The sequence below is a fragment of the Spermophilus citellus genome, assembly GCF_964194105.1.
Source record: "Spermophilus citellus genome assembly, chromosome: X".
Classification (NCBI taxonomy): domain Eukaryota; kingdom Metazoa; phylum Chordata; class Mammalia; order Rodentia; family Sciuridae; genus Spermophilus; species Spermophilus citellus.
Window position 1 is genome coordinate 130,958,139 of NC_138190.1, and position 14,061 is coordinate 130,972,199.

Sequence of the window (14,061 nt, forward strand, 5' to 3'; positions counted from 1 at the left end):
GGTGCAAGTCACAGTAGGGTCCTTTCCAGCAGTAGCCACAGCTTCAACATAGTAAATAGGTTACAACCTCCAGTTACTATTCTAGTGGAAATCAGATTATTATTGCTTCAATCTTAAATTTGACCCTTCAAGATCAGTAGAAAGAAGGGAACAAGGGGTGGGGAAAGGGAAGAGGAAGGAAGGGGACTGGGGACTGAATAGAATGAGACATATTCCATGCTTGTAGAATTATACTGAAATGGATCCTACTGTCATATATAACTAAAAAGAACCAATAAAATTTAAAAATGTAAAACAAATTGACCCTTCAAGCTGAAAACACCCTTTCTGAACCCAGGGGCATCCCTAGCTAAATCAGCCTCAAAGATCACAAAGTCTCCTAGAAAATACACACTTAATAAAGAGTGACTCAAGGGTTGGTAATGTAGCTCAGTAGCAGAGCACTTGCCTAGTATACATGAGGCCAAATTTAATCCCTAGTGCCATCAAAAGAAGAAGAAGTGGGTGGGGAGATAAGAGGAGGAAGAGAAGAAGAAAGTTCTATATTTTCTCCTTACCCCTTATTCTAGACTCTCTCCTCAATTATTATCTCACACTTAGGTTCCTGACTCTGTATTCACCTATTATTTCATCGGAAGTGGCTTTCTGTTTTGCTTCTGTGCTGAGAAAACTCTTTCCCATGCAAAGAAGGGTACACATTCCCATAATATCAATTGTGTTTTCCTAGTCTCTTCATTTTTTACATTTAAAATGATAATTCATTTGTGATTTATTTTGAAATACAGTATGGAGTAAAGATCTAAATGCATTTTCTTAAAATAGCTAGCCTAATGTTTCTCAGCATCATTACTAAATATTCTACCATTTCCTCTTAATCTGTAGTCCTTCAGGTATCATATTTTTCTTTATGTACATTAAGGCCAATTGTGGGGAGTATGCATGCATTTTGGCTCCTGCACACACCACAACTTTCCTGGCACATAAAGTGGTGAGAAAACACCTCTTCCAAACAGTTGCCCCTGACCTTGCTCATGCTCAATATATTTCTATCAGTCTTGGTACATTTTATCTTGCTTTTTACTTCACTGTCATTTCGGGGAAGTGGGGCAGTACCAGGGATGGAACCATGGCCTTGTGCATGCTAAAGCACATGCTTTTTACTAAACTACATCTCTGGTCACTTTGTCACAGTTTTGAAGTCTAGTCAAACGGGAAGAAAGACCTTGACATAATGTTAGGTGAAAAAAATTTATAAAACTATACATAGATTATCTCATGTCAGTAAGTAATATGCATAAATTAGATACCAAAATAGACTCCTAGGAAAAAAACTAAAAGGAAATATAATAAAATATTTAACAATGGATGTTAGGAATGCAGTTCATTTGCACTTTTTCTCTAAAGTAAACTTTTTAGAAACCAACTTTGTTGGCTGGGTGCAGTGGTGCATACCTGTAATCCCAGCAACTTGCAAGGTTGAAGCAAAAGGATGGAAAGTTTGAGGCCAGCCTCAGCACCTTGGTGAGAACCTGTCTCAATTTTTTTAAAAAAATAAAAATAAAAAGGGCTGGGGATGTAGCTCAGTGGGATGTAGCCCCTGGGTTCAATCCTCAGTACCAAAAACAAAAAAAATCAACTTTGTTGAAGTATCATTTAAATGTTAAAAATGCATCCATTATAATTGTTTGATTCAATGAGTTTGACAAATGTATACATCCATATAACAATCAGCACACACAAATTACAGATTATTTTCATCACCCCAAAATGTACTCTGGTGCCTCTTTGCACTCAACTCCCCACACTCCCAACCCAAGACAATTGTGTTCCTTCCAATTTCCTGACCATCCATCCAAACCATTGGCCACAGCCCATGAATCAATATATTACCACATTTTTTTTGTCTTTCCAAGTAAAGTGAACAAGCAGATACACTGCTTTAAATTCTGTCCACTGGGAGGATTTCCCTTCACAAGTGTCCTTCAAGATGTTCCAGAAGGGGGCTATAGTGCTGCAACTGTCTAATTTTAAGTATTACTTGTATGTCATGCAGAACCATCCAAAAACAGGCCTAAGTCTTCTTTTTCTCTTTTCAATCATAGGGAGTTCCCCAAGAAACCATAGGTGCAGACTAGAAAAGATAAGGCAGTGTAGCAGGAGTGAGGACCATGGGCATTTGGGCTCCTTCCTCATGTAACTCACTTGTGCTAATAATGCTCAGTAGCATGCCATGAACTGTTTCTCAAAAGAATAATTATCTTCAGAGTCTGGCAGGGCTTTGCTCCTAAATCCTAAGGGCCTTCACCACAATTCATCTATAGGGGCCTGCTAATGGCTCCAAACAACATTCCTATCTGCCACTGACATTTCAAGCACCATTGGCTCTGTGCTAGCCCAAGTGAAAGAACAGCCTTCAGCATAACCTGCACCTGTTACACAGCTTTCTCTTGTCTTGGGAACCACAGAAAACTAGCAGCTTTATGGGTCACGTTGTAAGTGGGCCAGAGTAAAACATTCAAATGAGAAATATGTCACCTCCAAAATCCAAGGAGGCTCACTAGGCATGATCTCGTTTGATTTGAGGAGGAGCCAAATACAACAACTTATCCTTCATCTTAGAAGGGATATCTCAACATGGCCTACAATATTGGGTTCCTAGAAATTTCACTGAGGCAGAGGCCTCTGAATTCTCTTCCATTAATTTATATATCTACCCTCATACAATAAGAATACTGATTATTGTAGCTTTTTAGGAAGTTTTGAAATTGGGAAATATGAGTTCTGTGATCTCCCTCTTTTGCAAGATCATTTTGGTTATTCTGGGTCTCTTGAAAATGTAGATTATCCAGAAAGCCCCCAAAGGGTAATCACACTGCAGGATCCTGAGATTCTAGAGCAATGTCATGCCACATGCAACAGAAAATTGTATGCTTTTAAAAAAATCACCTGCATTATTCTTCCCTGGAGAGAATGTTTGACCATGGGCCCACAGGTGTCCATGTATCTGCAAATAACTATTATGATATGAGTGCTAGTAGTCCTCCCTAATCATGAATCTAAACATGTCCAACAGATGTCTATTATCAGATAGAAATGCTACATTCACAAACCTACACATGAGAAGGTACAATAGGCTGCCTAAGCAAGTAACCCAGATTTCCATGTTAACACTGTGACTTCATCAGTGCCACTACCCCAGCTTGTATACCTGACCACCTGAGGAGACAAGTCCCACACTACCAGTTCAAAGAGAAATAAAAGGACCAAGCTTGGATTATAAATAGGTTGGCTCAGTGTGAAGGTCCAAGCCTGAAGTGAACATTGGATCAGTAAAATCTTTCCAATGGGCCACACACTTTGTGTAGAAGAAGTGGCATGAAGTGAGAATATGTACAGATTTGTAGTGATATAACTGAGGACCCAGCTCTCTAATCTGGAAGGAAAATGGCTGAAGGTTAATCCAAAGATTTTGTGAGGAAAAGCATGTGGGTGAACATGTGGGAGTTAGCACGGACAGTAAATGTTTTTAAATCCCATGTTAATGTCCAACAAATAGCATAGACCATAGAAGAAATACTGAACTGTAGACACAAAATGATTCAGCCAATGAAGATTAGTCAGCATTCATCATTAGTCCCTCCAGAAATGGCATGAAGGTATATAAGGAGTTAATATGATGGCAAAGATGAAAGCTATGCATGCATCCAACAGTTTGGGGTCCAACTTAACAAGGCCAATACTGTTACTAATTTCTTTGAATTTATACTCTGCCCACAATGGAGATCTTTGCTAAGCCATCAATAATCACAATTTCTGCAGGAGATCAATAAGCCTATTGGTAGCAAGTTGACTTATTGGGCACCTTCCATACTGAAAGGGCTAGCAATTTTCCCTCACAGATAGATATTTATCCTCAGAGTGGATTCACTTTCCTATTCACATAGCCCCAGTCAATAGCACTAACTGGAATCTGAGAGAATGCATGAGTTACAGGCTTGGAAGTCCATATAGTATAACTTGGAGACTCACTTCACAAAGGATGTGTAAGAGTGCCACTGAAACTACAGGATCCACTGCTCATACCACCTACTCCACCATACAGAAAGAAGCTTTAATTATAGCATGCTGGAATTATTTTTTAAACACAAAGCAAAAATATGATCTCAGAAGAAATATCTTGCAAGTATAGGTGCCATCCTTCAGGACACCATATATGAATTAAATTAGAGAACTCTATATAGTACTGCATCACCAATAGGAAGAGAGCATAGGTACAAGAACTAAGAAGTAGATGCAGGAGTAACCCTATTTATTATATACTCTGAATGACACATAGGTGTAAACTGTGTTCCCCATTCCATCAACTCAGGGCTCTGTAATGTTAAAGGGCATGATCTGTAAATGAGGTACAGTTTTGCCAGAAGACTCAGCAAGAGACCCTTTGAATCGTAAACCACAGTTATCACATGGACACTTTGGACTCCTTGTTTCCCTGGACCAACAGGCAAGAAGTGCCAATTAATAGCAGTGGGTAATAGACCTTAATCAGCAGGAAGATGTCAAACTGCTTTTATACAATTGGTGCAAAAAAGGAAAATTTGTCAAACCTGGGTAATTCATGTGGGCATCTCCTGGTACTCCCTTGCTCAACTTTGTGAATTGTGGCACATTTGTACCTACCCCAGACTGTGAAGGATATGATTGCCAAGTACTCAGGCCCTCAGAGGAACAAAGGTTTGAGTCTTATCACCAGGTAAGCCAACAAACACCTATAATGTAATTGTATTAGTCAGTATTCTCAGAGTAACAGAACCAATCAGAAAAGATGATAGATAGATAGATAGATAGATAGATAGATAGATAGATAGATAAAAGGGATTCATTAGGAGAACTGATTAACACAGTAATGGAGGATTAGAAGTCTCGTAATTTGCCCTCTGTAAGCTAGAGAACCAGAGAAGCCCATGGCATGGCTCAGTCCAAGTCTGAAGGCCAAAGAACCTGGAGTTCTGATACTCAAATATGGAGAAGATGAGTATCCTACCTCTAGAAGAGAGTGTGCAAATTTGTCTTTCCTGTATATTTTTGTCATTTCTGGGCCATTAGCTGATTGGATGCTGCCCACTCATACTGGATAAGAGTGAATCTTCCTTCTTAGTCCTCTGAATAGATTCTTCACAAAGGAAGATATGTGAATGGATATAAAAATATGCTTCATATTACTTTTCAGCACAAAAATAAAATCTTAAATTCAAATGCCAATCCTTTCCAGAAATACCCTCACAGACATTCCCAGAAATAATGCGTCACCAGACATCTGGGTATTTTTTTTTTTGGAAAAAAATCAATAAACATTTATTTGATACAGTCATTTTTAATACATACAGTTGATGGCGCGTCCCCGCGCCACTTGCCAGGGGACGAGGTTGGAGACAGATGGTCACAAGGCGGGCAGGGCCCGAGCTCACCGTCAAAACATCTTGCAAATAAACATTTTGTAGATGTAACCATATATATACATATATATATATATATATATATTCTAAGTGATAGCTGGAACCTGTCTTTCGAAATGCACTTGTGTGCTGAGAACCTCATTAAAAACCAAAACAAGAAACCCGAAGTTTAGGACGCATGGCCACCAGGCAGAAGAGTGACCCACGGCCCTCCTGAACCCTAGACTTCCAGGGCAAGCTACCTGGAGTCTAGCCGGCAGGGGCTTACAAGGAAAGCCCTCCCCTTCCAGGGCCTCCCTCAGAACCACCAGAGGGAAAGGAAGGCTCCAGCCACTCAGGATGCACCCCCGTCTGCCTGCAAAGAATTGAGTAAAGTGCATCCTATTTCTGTGTGAAGTGTCAGCTCCTGGGGCATTTTCCTGTTCTCAGGAAAGGGCGTGCACTGAACCAGAGGTAGATCTGCAGAGACCCTAACTCACATTTTGCCAAGGACTCAGGGCTTGGTCCACCAAGCTCCATGCTTACCACACCCTGGGGTCTGTCATTCTGATCCCTCCCACTGAGGCTGCTGTGGAGGCCAGTGGTCACTTTGTCATGTGTGAGCCAGAGTGGGAGGTGGGCAGACCCTGATGCACCCTGCCCAGGGCCCTACACCCTCTGGAGGAAGGCTTTGCAGACCGGCTTGCCACTGCCCCTCTCTAGTTAGTGTGGGTGGATGAGAGGGGAGGAAAGGAGGGAGGGAGGGCAGGCTCCCAACCAGTAGCTACTCCAGCAGCAGCCCCCTTGTTCATTTCAAGACACAGGGGTTAAAGTGCTAAACATCGTCACCCAGGCCCACTTCTACACCAGGGCCACCTGTGGACTTTGGGGGTGTCCTGGAAACTCACCCCCCCAAAAAAAAAGAGCCTGGCCTCCTTCCCCCCAAGTGCCAAATACCTGAGAAGCTGGGCAGGAGGCCACACCCTGCTGGAGCCCAACCTCTTCCACCATGGAAACAGGGCCAAGTGCACTTGGCCCTCCATGGGTGCACTCAGGTGCCCTGGAAAGCACACTGCCCCAGAGTCCCAGATTCTCCCCTGACCCTTGCCCACACTCATCTCCACCTAGGCCATCATCCTCAGACCAGGTCCAGGTGTGTGAGGCTGGGGGAGTCTATTCTCTCCACCCCTCCCAACACATCAGGCCAGGCCTGCCCAGTCAGTTTTCCCATCCCCAAAGCCCCATGGAACTGGTCTCCCTACTTCAGGGTAGGACAACCCAGCTGGAACCCCTCCTCCCTGTCCCCTGAGCAGCAGAGGAGCCACAGCACAGCCCTGGGCCAGCCCAGCCCCACCTTCGGCACCAGGAAACCCTTAGCACCAAAATGTTGGATTGTTGTGAATTTTTGTATAAAAAACAGAATTTAAAAAAAGGTTGTTACTTGTCACAGCAACAAGACTGGCATCCACTACACCCAGGAGACATGCACACAGGCAAATATCAAAATTTACATCGTCCAGGATCAGTGAGGCTGTGCCCTCAGCCCTCCCTGCCCCCACTGGTAAACAGCCTCCATCCATATGTCTCTGAGCATCTTCCTCCCTTCACAGGGGCTGCAAGTGGGGCTCCCCCTCCAGGTGCCCTAGGACTCCTGACTGACCCCTGCCCTACCTGCAGACCCTGCCATCCTCAGACTCCTCACAGCCCCGGAGCTGCCACCTAATCCAAGCCCCCCTCTCCCACTGGCCTTTGGTTCCTGTATCCAATGCCACCAGATGTACAGGAGCAGGTAAAGGGGAGGAGGGTTTCTATAGGAGCTCTGCCTCTTGGCTGACCCCACCTGGCAGAGGATATTCTCCATGGGGCTCACCTTCGGAGCTGGGCCCTTTCCACCTGGCCCTGGACCCACAAGCCCCTAGCCCCCGGGGAGATGGCCTCAGGCTGTGACCTTGGCTTGCAGTGATAGAGGCTGGAGGCAGAAAGCAGAGCATACAAGCCTCTGGTCCTCCACATGTCTGGGCAGAGCAGACAGGAAGCTGTCCCTCCAACTTGAGGACAAGGACCAGTGGTTTGGGGCCTGAAATGCAGCAGGAATGACAGACAGAGGATGGGGGCAGGCCCAGAGAGGTAGAAAACAGAAGCAGAGGAACTGGAGGGTGGATGAGGGTGGGCAGGTGGCTGTCAGGTCAGCATGGCAGTGGCTGGACAGGGTCTGTCCTGGGAGGTAGCTGGGGTACTGGAGTTCCAGTGTTGGGTGGAGGCAAGGCCCAGGTGGTGGCAGCCAGGGATGCCCAGGTGCTCTCGTTGGCCCAGAGCCACAGATCACCAGGGATGCCCAGTCATGGGGAGCCAGGGTGGGGACCCAGCTGGATCTGAGGAAGCAGAGACAGGGGCCAAAGAACATCTGACTGCTGTGCACTGCAGCCCCTTGGTGCCAAAGCCCCAGATGCTGCCAGGCCCCTGAGCGTCCTCACAGGGAGGCTGCCCCACCCTTTGTACTTCTGCTGCTGCCCCTGGCACCCCTTGTGGAGCTCCACCCAAGTGTGCCCTGAACAAGGGAAGAGCCACCTTCAGGGAGGAGAGAATGTCTCACCACCTCCACTGGACAGATGGATGGGGGTGAGGATGGAGGACAGGAGGTCCAGAGTGGCTCCCCCATCCTGAACAGAGTGGGGCTTGGCAGCCAGTGTGGGGTTCATTTTTAGGGTGCCTTGCTGGCTCCCACCTTCCACCCAGTGGAGCCCCGAGACCCCTTGTCCCTGCCTCCCAAGGGCCAGTCGTCCCGGCGGTGGAGGATCTTGGGCATGGGCTCCTCAGGAGGCCGCTCCTTGGGCTTGCGGCCCCATTTCTTTCCTCCCGCCAGACTTCGTTTCTCTTTCCTGGATATCAAGGGACCCTGGCTCCTGTGTTTGGGAGGTGGGTCTGTTGAGGTCTGGAACCAGTTCTCTGCATGGGTCTTGAGGATATGGTACTTGATGCCACTTTCAGAGCTGAACTCTTTGGGACATAGCAGACAGCGGTATGTCCCTACCAGGTGGTCCCCCTTGCTGCAGCTGGCCAGATGGGCCTTGAGACCAGACACGCTGGAGTAGATGGCTTCACAGCAATCGCTAGGGCAGTTTACGTGGCCGTTTGCTTTGACTTCATTCTTCCATGCCTCCAGTAGCTGGGGGTTGAGTGTGGGGAGGCCTGGCCGCGTGTAGTTGAGCCGTGCGGTCTCAGGCACAAGATCATCATCCTTCATGCGTCGCTTGGTCCAGTCCCGTGCCAGCTCATCCTCTGCAATCTCCTGCAGGTGGAACACGGCCACCTGGGCCGAGGTGCGGCGGATGCGACCACTTGGGGTCCACTCCACACCCAGCAAGTCCTCAGCCTCAGGGGTCTTTTCCATGGGCTCCTCGGGAGGCGGGGCAGAGTGCTCCGATCGCACGTGGTAGTCATGACCAGCCTTGGAGCGATAAGTCTTGCCGCAGTGGGCGCAGGGGAAAGAAGGGCTGTCTACCTCACAAGGCAGTTTCCCACAGCGCCGCTGGTGGTACTGATAGCCCATGAGGCTGGAGAAGGCGGCCCCGCAGCCCTCCTGGGGGCAGCACAGCCGCCCCATCTGCTTCAGCACCTTGTGCAGCCGCTCTCGTTCCTCCTGCTCCCCGCCCTCGGAAGCCTCAGCAGCAGCAGGCTTGGCACTGTGCTCAGCCATGGTGTGGTAGTTGAGACCAGCCTTGGATTTGAATTGCTTCAGGCAGTGCTGGCACTTGAGTGCATCCTGCAGCTTCTGACACACCTCCATGTGCTTCTTGAGCCCCACAAGGGTCTTCCGGGTGACCACATTGCAGGTAGGGCAGATGGCCTCCCCCTGTTCATGGATAGCTCTCTGCCACTGCTCCTCAGGACCACCTGGGGCTGAGTGGGTCACAGGAGTTGGTGCCTCCTTGCTGACAATGACAGGGGTAGCCGGCACCTTCTTCCGCACATCCTCAGGACCCAGCCCCTCCTGCTTCTTGGAGCGGTGAACTCGAGCCTTATCCTCGGCTTTAGCCAGGCCTTTGAGTCCAAAGGTCCCTGAGATGGATGGTTGCTCCCCTGTGAATTTCTTGGGTGTTTTCTGTTTCCTTCTATGCTTTGTGCGCTCGGGGTCCTCCTCAGGTGGGGACACAGGGCCTGCAGGCCGCACTGCCTCCCTGCCCACTGAGGGTCTCCCACCCAGCAGTAGGGAACTACTGCTTGGATCTGTACTCAGCTGTAAGGCCAAGCTCTGGTCTGTGGTAGATGGGCTGAACTCCCCATTCTCTGGCCTGGACTGCTTTGGTGGGATAGGGCAGATGTCCAGGCTGTCTGCGACCCTTTTCTTACTGCTGCTCTTCCCAGCAGCACGAGGTGCTTTGTTCTCAGACTTGGTCAGCAGCACCATTTTGCAGGTTGGTGTATGTCTGCTGATGGCAATGGGCCTGCTGACTGGCACTGGCTTGCTGACCGGCACAGGTTTTGTAATTGTTACCAACCTGGTGACTGGGATAGGCTTGGTGACTGGCACAGGCCTAGTGATTGGCATGGCCTTGGTGACTGGCATAGGCCTGCTGACTGTGACAGGCTTGGTGACTGGCATGGGCCTAGTGACTGGCACAGGTCTGCTCACTGTGACCGGCTTGCTGATGCCAATGGGTCTGCTGACTCCCACAGGCTTGCCCATAGTGACAGGCTTGCTCACTCCAATGGGCTTGCTGACCCCAATAGGCCGGCTGATGGAGACTGGTCGGCTGACTGGGCCAGGCTTGGGTGCTGGCAGGGGCACCGTCCATGTGATTCCAAATCCAGTGTTTCTCCAGCTGGGTCTTTGAGGTGAATGCAGCCTCGCAGAAGGGGCAAGGGAAAGCCAGCCTATCTGAGATGGCGCCCCCTTGGCAGCGCTGGTAATGGTTTGAGTCCGTAGATGCTGGGAAATTCCAGCCAACACCCTGAGTTGGGACGCTTCACCCTCGAGTGAGCTTTGAATTCATCTTTCCACTGGTTCATGAGTGAGAGAGGAATGTCTCGCAGGGCCTGGTTCTCGGCCTTGGGCCGCCCCTTTTTCTTCCCTTCTGTCCGGTCGCTGGCTGGACTTCCTGGGTCAAAGCAGAGAGGAGCCTGGCCAGATACTGTCTGTCCACTGTGGACCACAGGCATCCCCAGCTTTGGTGAGTCCTGTAGCATGGGAAGTCGGACCTCCTTCCGGCTGCCACCCTTCCCAGGTCTGTTGCAGTAATTCACTTGCAGGTCAGCATGGGAAAAGAAAGAAGAAGAAGAAGAAGCAGAGCAATCGAAGCAGCAGCAGAAAAAAAGTCCTTTATTGTGTACAAGCAATCTTTTTATAGTATTGTGAACAAAGAAGGCAGCCTTCCAACATCAATAAATCAGGTCTTTCAGCTAATTAAACATAGCATACAGAAGTTTTACTTTCTAATCAGAAGTGACCCGCTTCTCATGGCTAATCTATTCTCGGCCCGGAGTATGTTGAGCTCTGCTCTTTGTTAAGAACAGATAATAAAATTTTTCTCAGTGCCCTCCTAGCCCACTTGGCAGAACATCCCGTTTGCAGGCAAGTCCTCCCAAGGACAGCAGACACCTCGTTTTCAAGCATGTCTGCTGTTACCTTATCTAAACCTTGAAGGAGCCTCTCGTTTGCAAGTAGGCCCTCCCAAGGACAGCAGACACCTCGTTTTCAAGCATGTCCATTGTTACTTATCTATACCTTGACAGAATATCCCGTTTGCAGGCAGACTCCATCAAGGACAGTAATAGTAACACAGTTACATCTTATTCTCTACACAGGTCCACTTCTGCTGGACCCCTGGAGCCGGCGGCCTCCTCCAACACAGAAGGGATCAGTCATTTAGTCCCAAAGTGTGCTGAGGATCAGGCATCGGGCAGGGCGTGTCCCCAGGAGAGGTGGCCTGTGGCACCCAGCGGGCTGCGGCCGGGCCGGGCCCATCTGGGTATCTTTTAATCCTATCGAGTTGACACCGAAAATTAATAGTGATATCTGAAAATGGCAGTATTGTAGAATGGATACAGAGAGGACAAAATAGCAATTGCAGCCTGGCAACTCATTACAGTGATGGGGACTGCAGTTCATTACAGTAATCTATATATTCTCCAAGTTTCCTCTGAGGAAGGGGACCACAGGATCCATGAAGTAGATGTTCCCTTAATCTGCATGAAGGGGTGACCTGAGGTACCTGTGGAAGTGTGTCTCTCCATCCCTCTTTAAGACAACCTCCTATAAAGATCATAGTGAGCAACCACCTTCCAGTTGCTGCACTTTGGGATCCAATGAAGCATCAGGACACACTCTCCTCTGTTGCTACCAGCCAATACATAAGCAGTGGGGAGAGCCAGGATGTTCTTGAGTGACACAGAACTCTCCAACAGCAATCTTCTCTGGATTCCTCAGTAATGAGATTTCCTCTGACTGGAACTATGGTCAGAGGCCTTCCTCCCTCCCTCCCTCCCTCTCTCCCTCCCTCCCTCCCTCCCTCCCTCCCTCCCTTCCTTCCTTCCTTCCTTCCTTCCTTCCTTCCTTCCTTCTTTCCCTTGATAGGTATTTAGAGCTGTGTGGATGGTCTGAATCTACCTACTTTTCCCTTCTCTCCTTCTTCTTTATTCTCCACAGATGTTTCCCCAATAAAGCCCTTGAATGTATAATTCCATTTTAGCATCTGGGTTTTGGAGGATGTTTTAGTCAGTTTTTTTTTTTACTGCTGTGACTAAAAGATCTGACCAGAACAATTTTAGTGTTAAGGTGCTCACAACCCAATCATTTCTTCTCTGAACCTTCCTGCATTGTTTCACATGCAAGGTTTTGGGGGACACCACACATCCAAACCATAAGAGAGGACCTCAAATCAAAAGACAAAAATTATTAATTGAATTTCATATAAGTGAAAATCTATTACTCTTCAAAAGACAACTTTCAGAAAATTTAAAAGTAAATTGCCCACCTAGAGAAAATACCTGATATATAGGTATATGACAAAGGATTGATGTCTAGCACATATAAAGAATCACCATAACTCAGTTAGAAAAAGAAAAAAAATGACAAAAAAAGAGGTCACATGAACAGCTTCTTTATAAAGAAAGATATATGAATGGATAATAAGGACATGAAAATATTCTTAATATTACTTTTCATCACAAAAATAAAATTTTAAAACTTTAATGAGATTACACACATGCTACAATGCCTAAAAATAAAGATAATAAATCAAAAGTATATTAAAATAATGCCAATACAATTTTTTTGGTAAGGATGTGGAGAAACAGGAATATTAATCTATTTCTGGTGAAAATGTATAATTATAAAACAACTTTGGAAAAAACTGATTGGCAGGTTCTCATAAAGTATACTGCATAGTAACCACATAATCCAGAAATTCCACTCCTGGACATGTTATTGTTATTTTTATAGGAGTTTTATTTGTAATTGTCCAAAAGTAGAAGATACCCACATTTTAAAATAAATAGGCTAATTAATAAACAAATATGATTTATCTATACATTGGAATATTACCTAGCAATAATAAGGAATGAACTACTGACACATGCTACAAAATGAATAAATGTTAAAAAAACACTATGCTGTGCTGGCAGCTGGAAGCCAGACTGTGGCAATGCTGGGCCTTTGTCTCTCTCTGGAGCCCACTATTCTTTGGATCTATTTCTAGACTGCCTCTCCTATGCTTAGGAGCCCCAGGTTTCTTTGCTACACAGGTGCTGAAAGCACCACAGGGAGAATGCTATGTACCATGAAAGCCAGGAAATGGTCCAGAAGATGGTAGAGTAAAGGAAAGCTGCATCCCAAGCTGTACCATGGCATGGAAGCAAAGCAATGGGTATACAGCGTTTCAGCGAGGTGGGTGAGAGAGGGATTGCACTAAATTTTAATATTGGACATTCAAAGCAGCTTAGGGACTCAAAAATTTTGGTACAATAAACAAAGAAGAAAAAATACATCAGAGCTGACCAATGACCACTGGTGCTGATTCACCACACACAAAGGGAAGGGGATCAGAGTCTTGGTACAGAGAAATCTGAGATAAAAAAAATGCTGCCTAATCTTAACTGATCCAGAGGCTACATTGCACACTGGTGCTTGAAAAGCACGCTCTGTACCTCAAGTGGCCATGGAGAGCTGAAGTGGAGTCATCTTGGGGCTAGCACTCCATTATAGCAACTGTAGGACCTGGGAGATCACACACACACACACACACACACACACACACACAACTACAATATGCCAGCAGGTGCCTATCAAGGAGCCTAGGCTGGGTCTGACCAAACATAAAATAGGCATGTACCCAGGGAGATTCAAGTTGGAAGGGTGAAAGGGAGCCCAACTTGCTTCTCTTTTCTGTTGAACAGATCATGTGACCAGCTGAAGGGGGCCGGGAGTCTGAGCAGGTGGGGATGTACACATTCAAGGACTAAACCTGGGAAGGCTCTGGTCCTGGGGAGCAGTGGGTGGAAGAATGCCCCACCCCCACCCCATGATTGAATTTCCTGGGAGGCTCCTCAGAACCAGACCCAAAGAAAAGATTGGCTACTGTCCAAGTCTAGGAGCAGGTCAATCTAGTGTCTCAAAAGTAGGCACCAC

General features: G+C 46.9%; 1 protein-coding gene across 1 annotated transcript; it reads right to left on the minus strand.

The window, feature by feature from the left end:
- Window positions 1-6,606: 6,606 nt before the first annotated feature.
- On the minus strand, window positions 6,607-11,301 carry LOC308639217 (zinc finger protein 512B-like; the record flags this gene model as incomplete). The annotated part of the gene is given in 4 exon segments (XM_081277387.1): window positions 6,607-10,221; window positions 10,223-10,349; window positions 10,351-10,662; window positions 11,237-11,301. Coding segments are annotated over 4 exon segments (2,589 nt in total). The 3' UTR covers window positions 6,607-8,136.
- Between the last annotated feature and the right edge of the window lie 2,760 nt (window positions 11,302-14,061).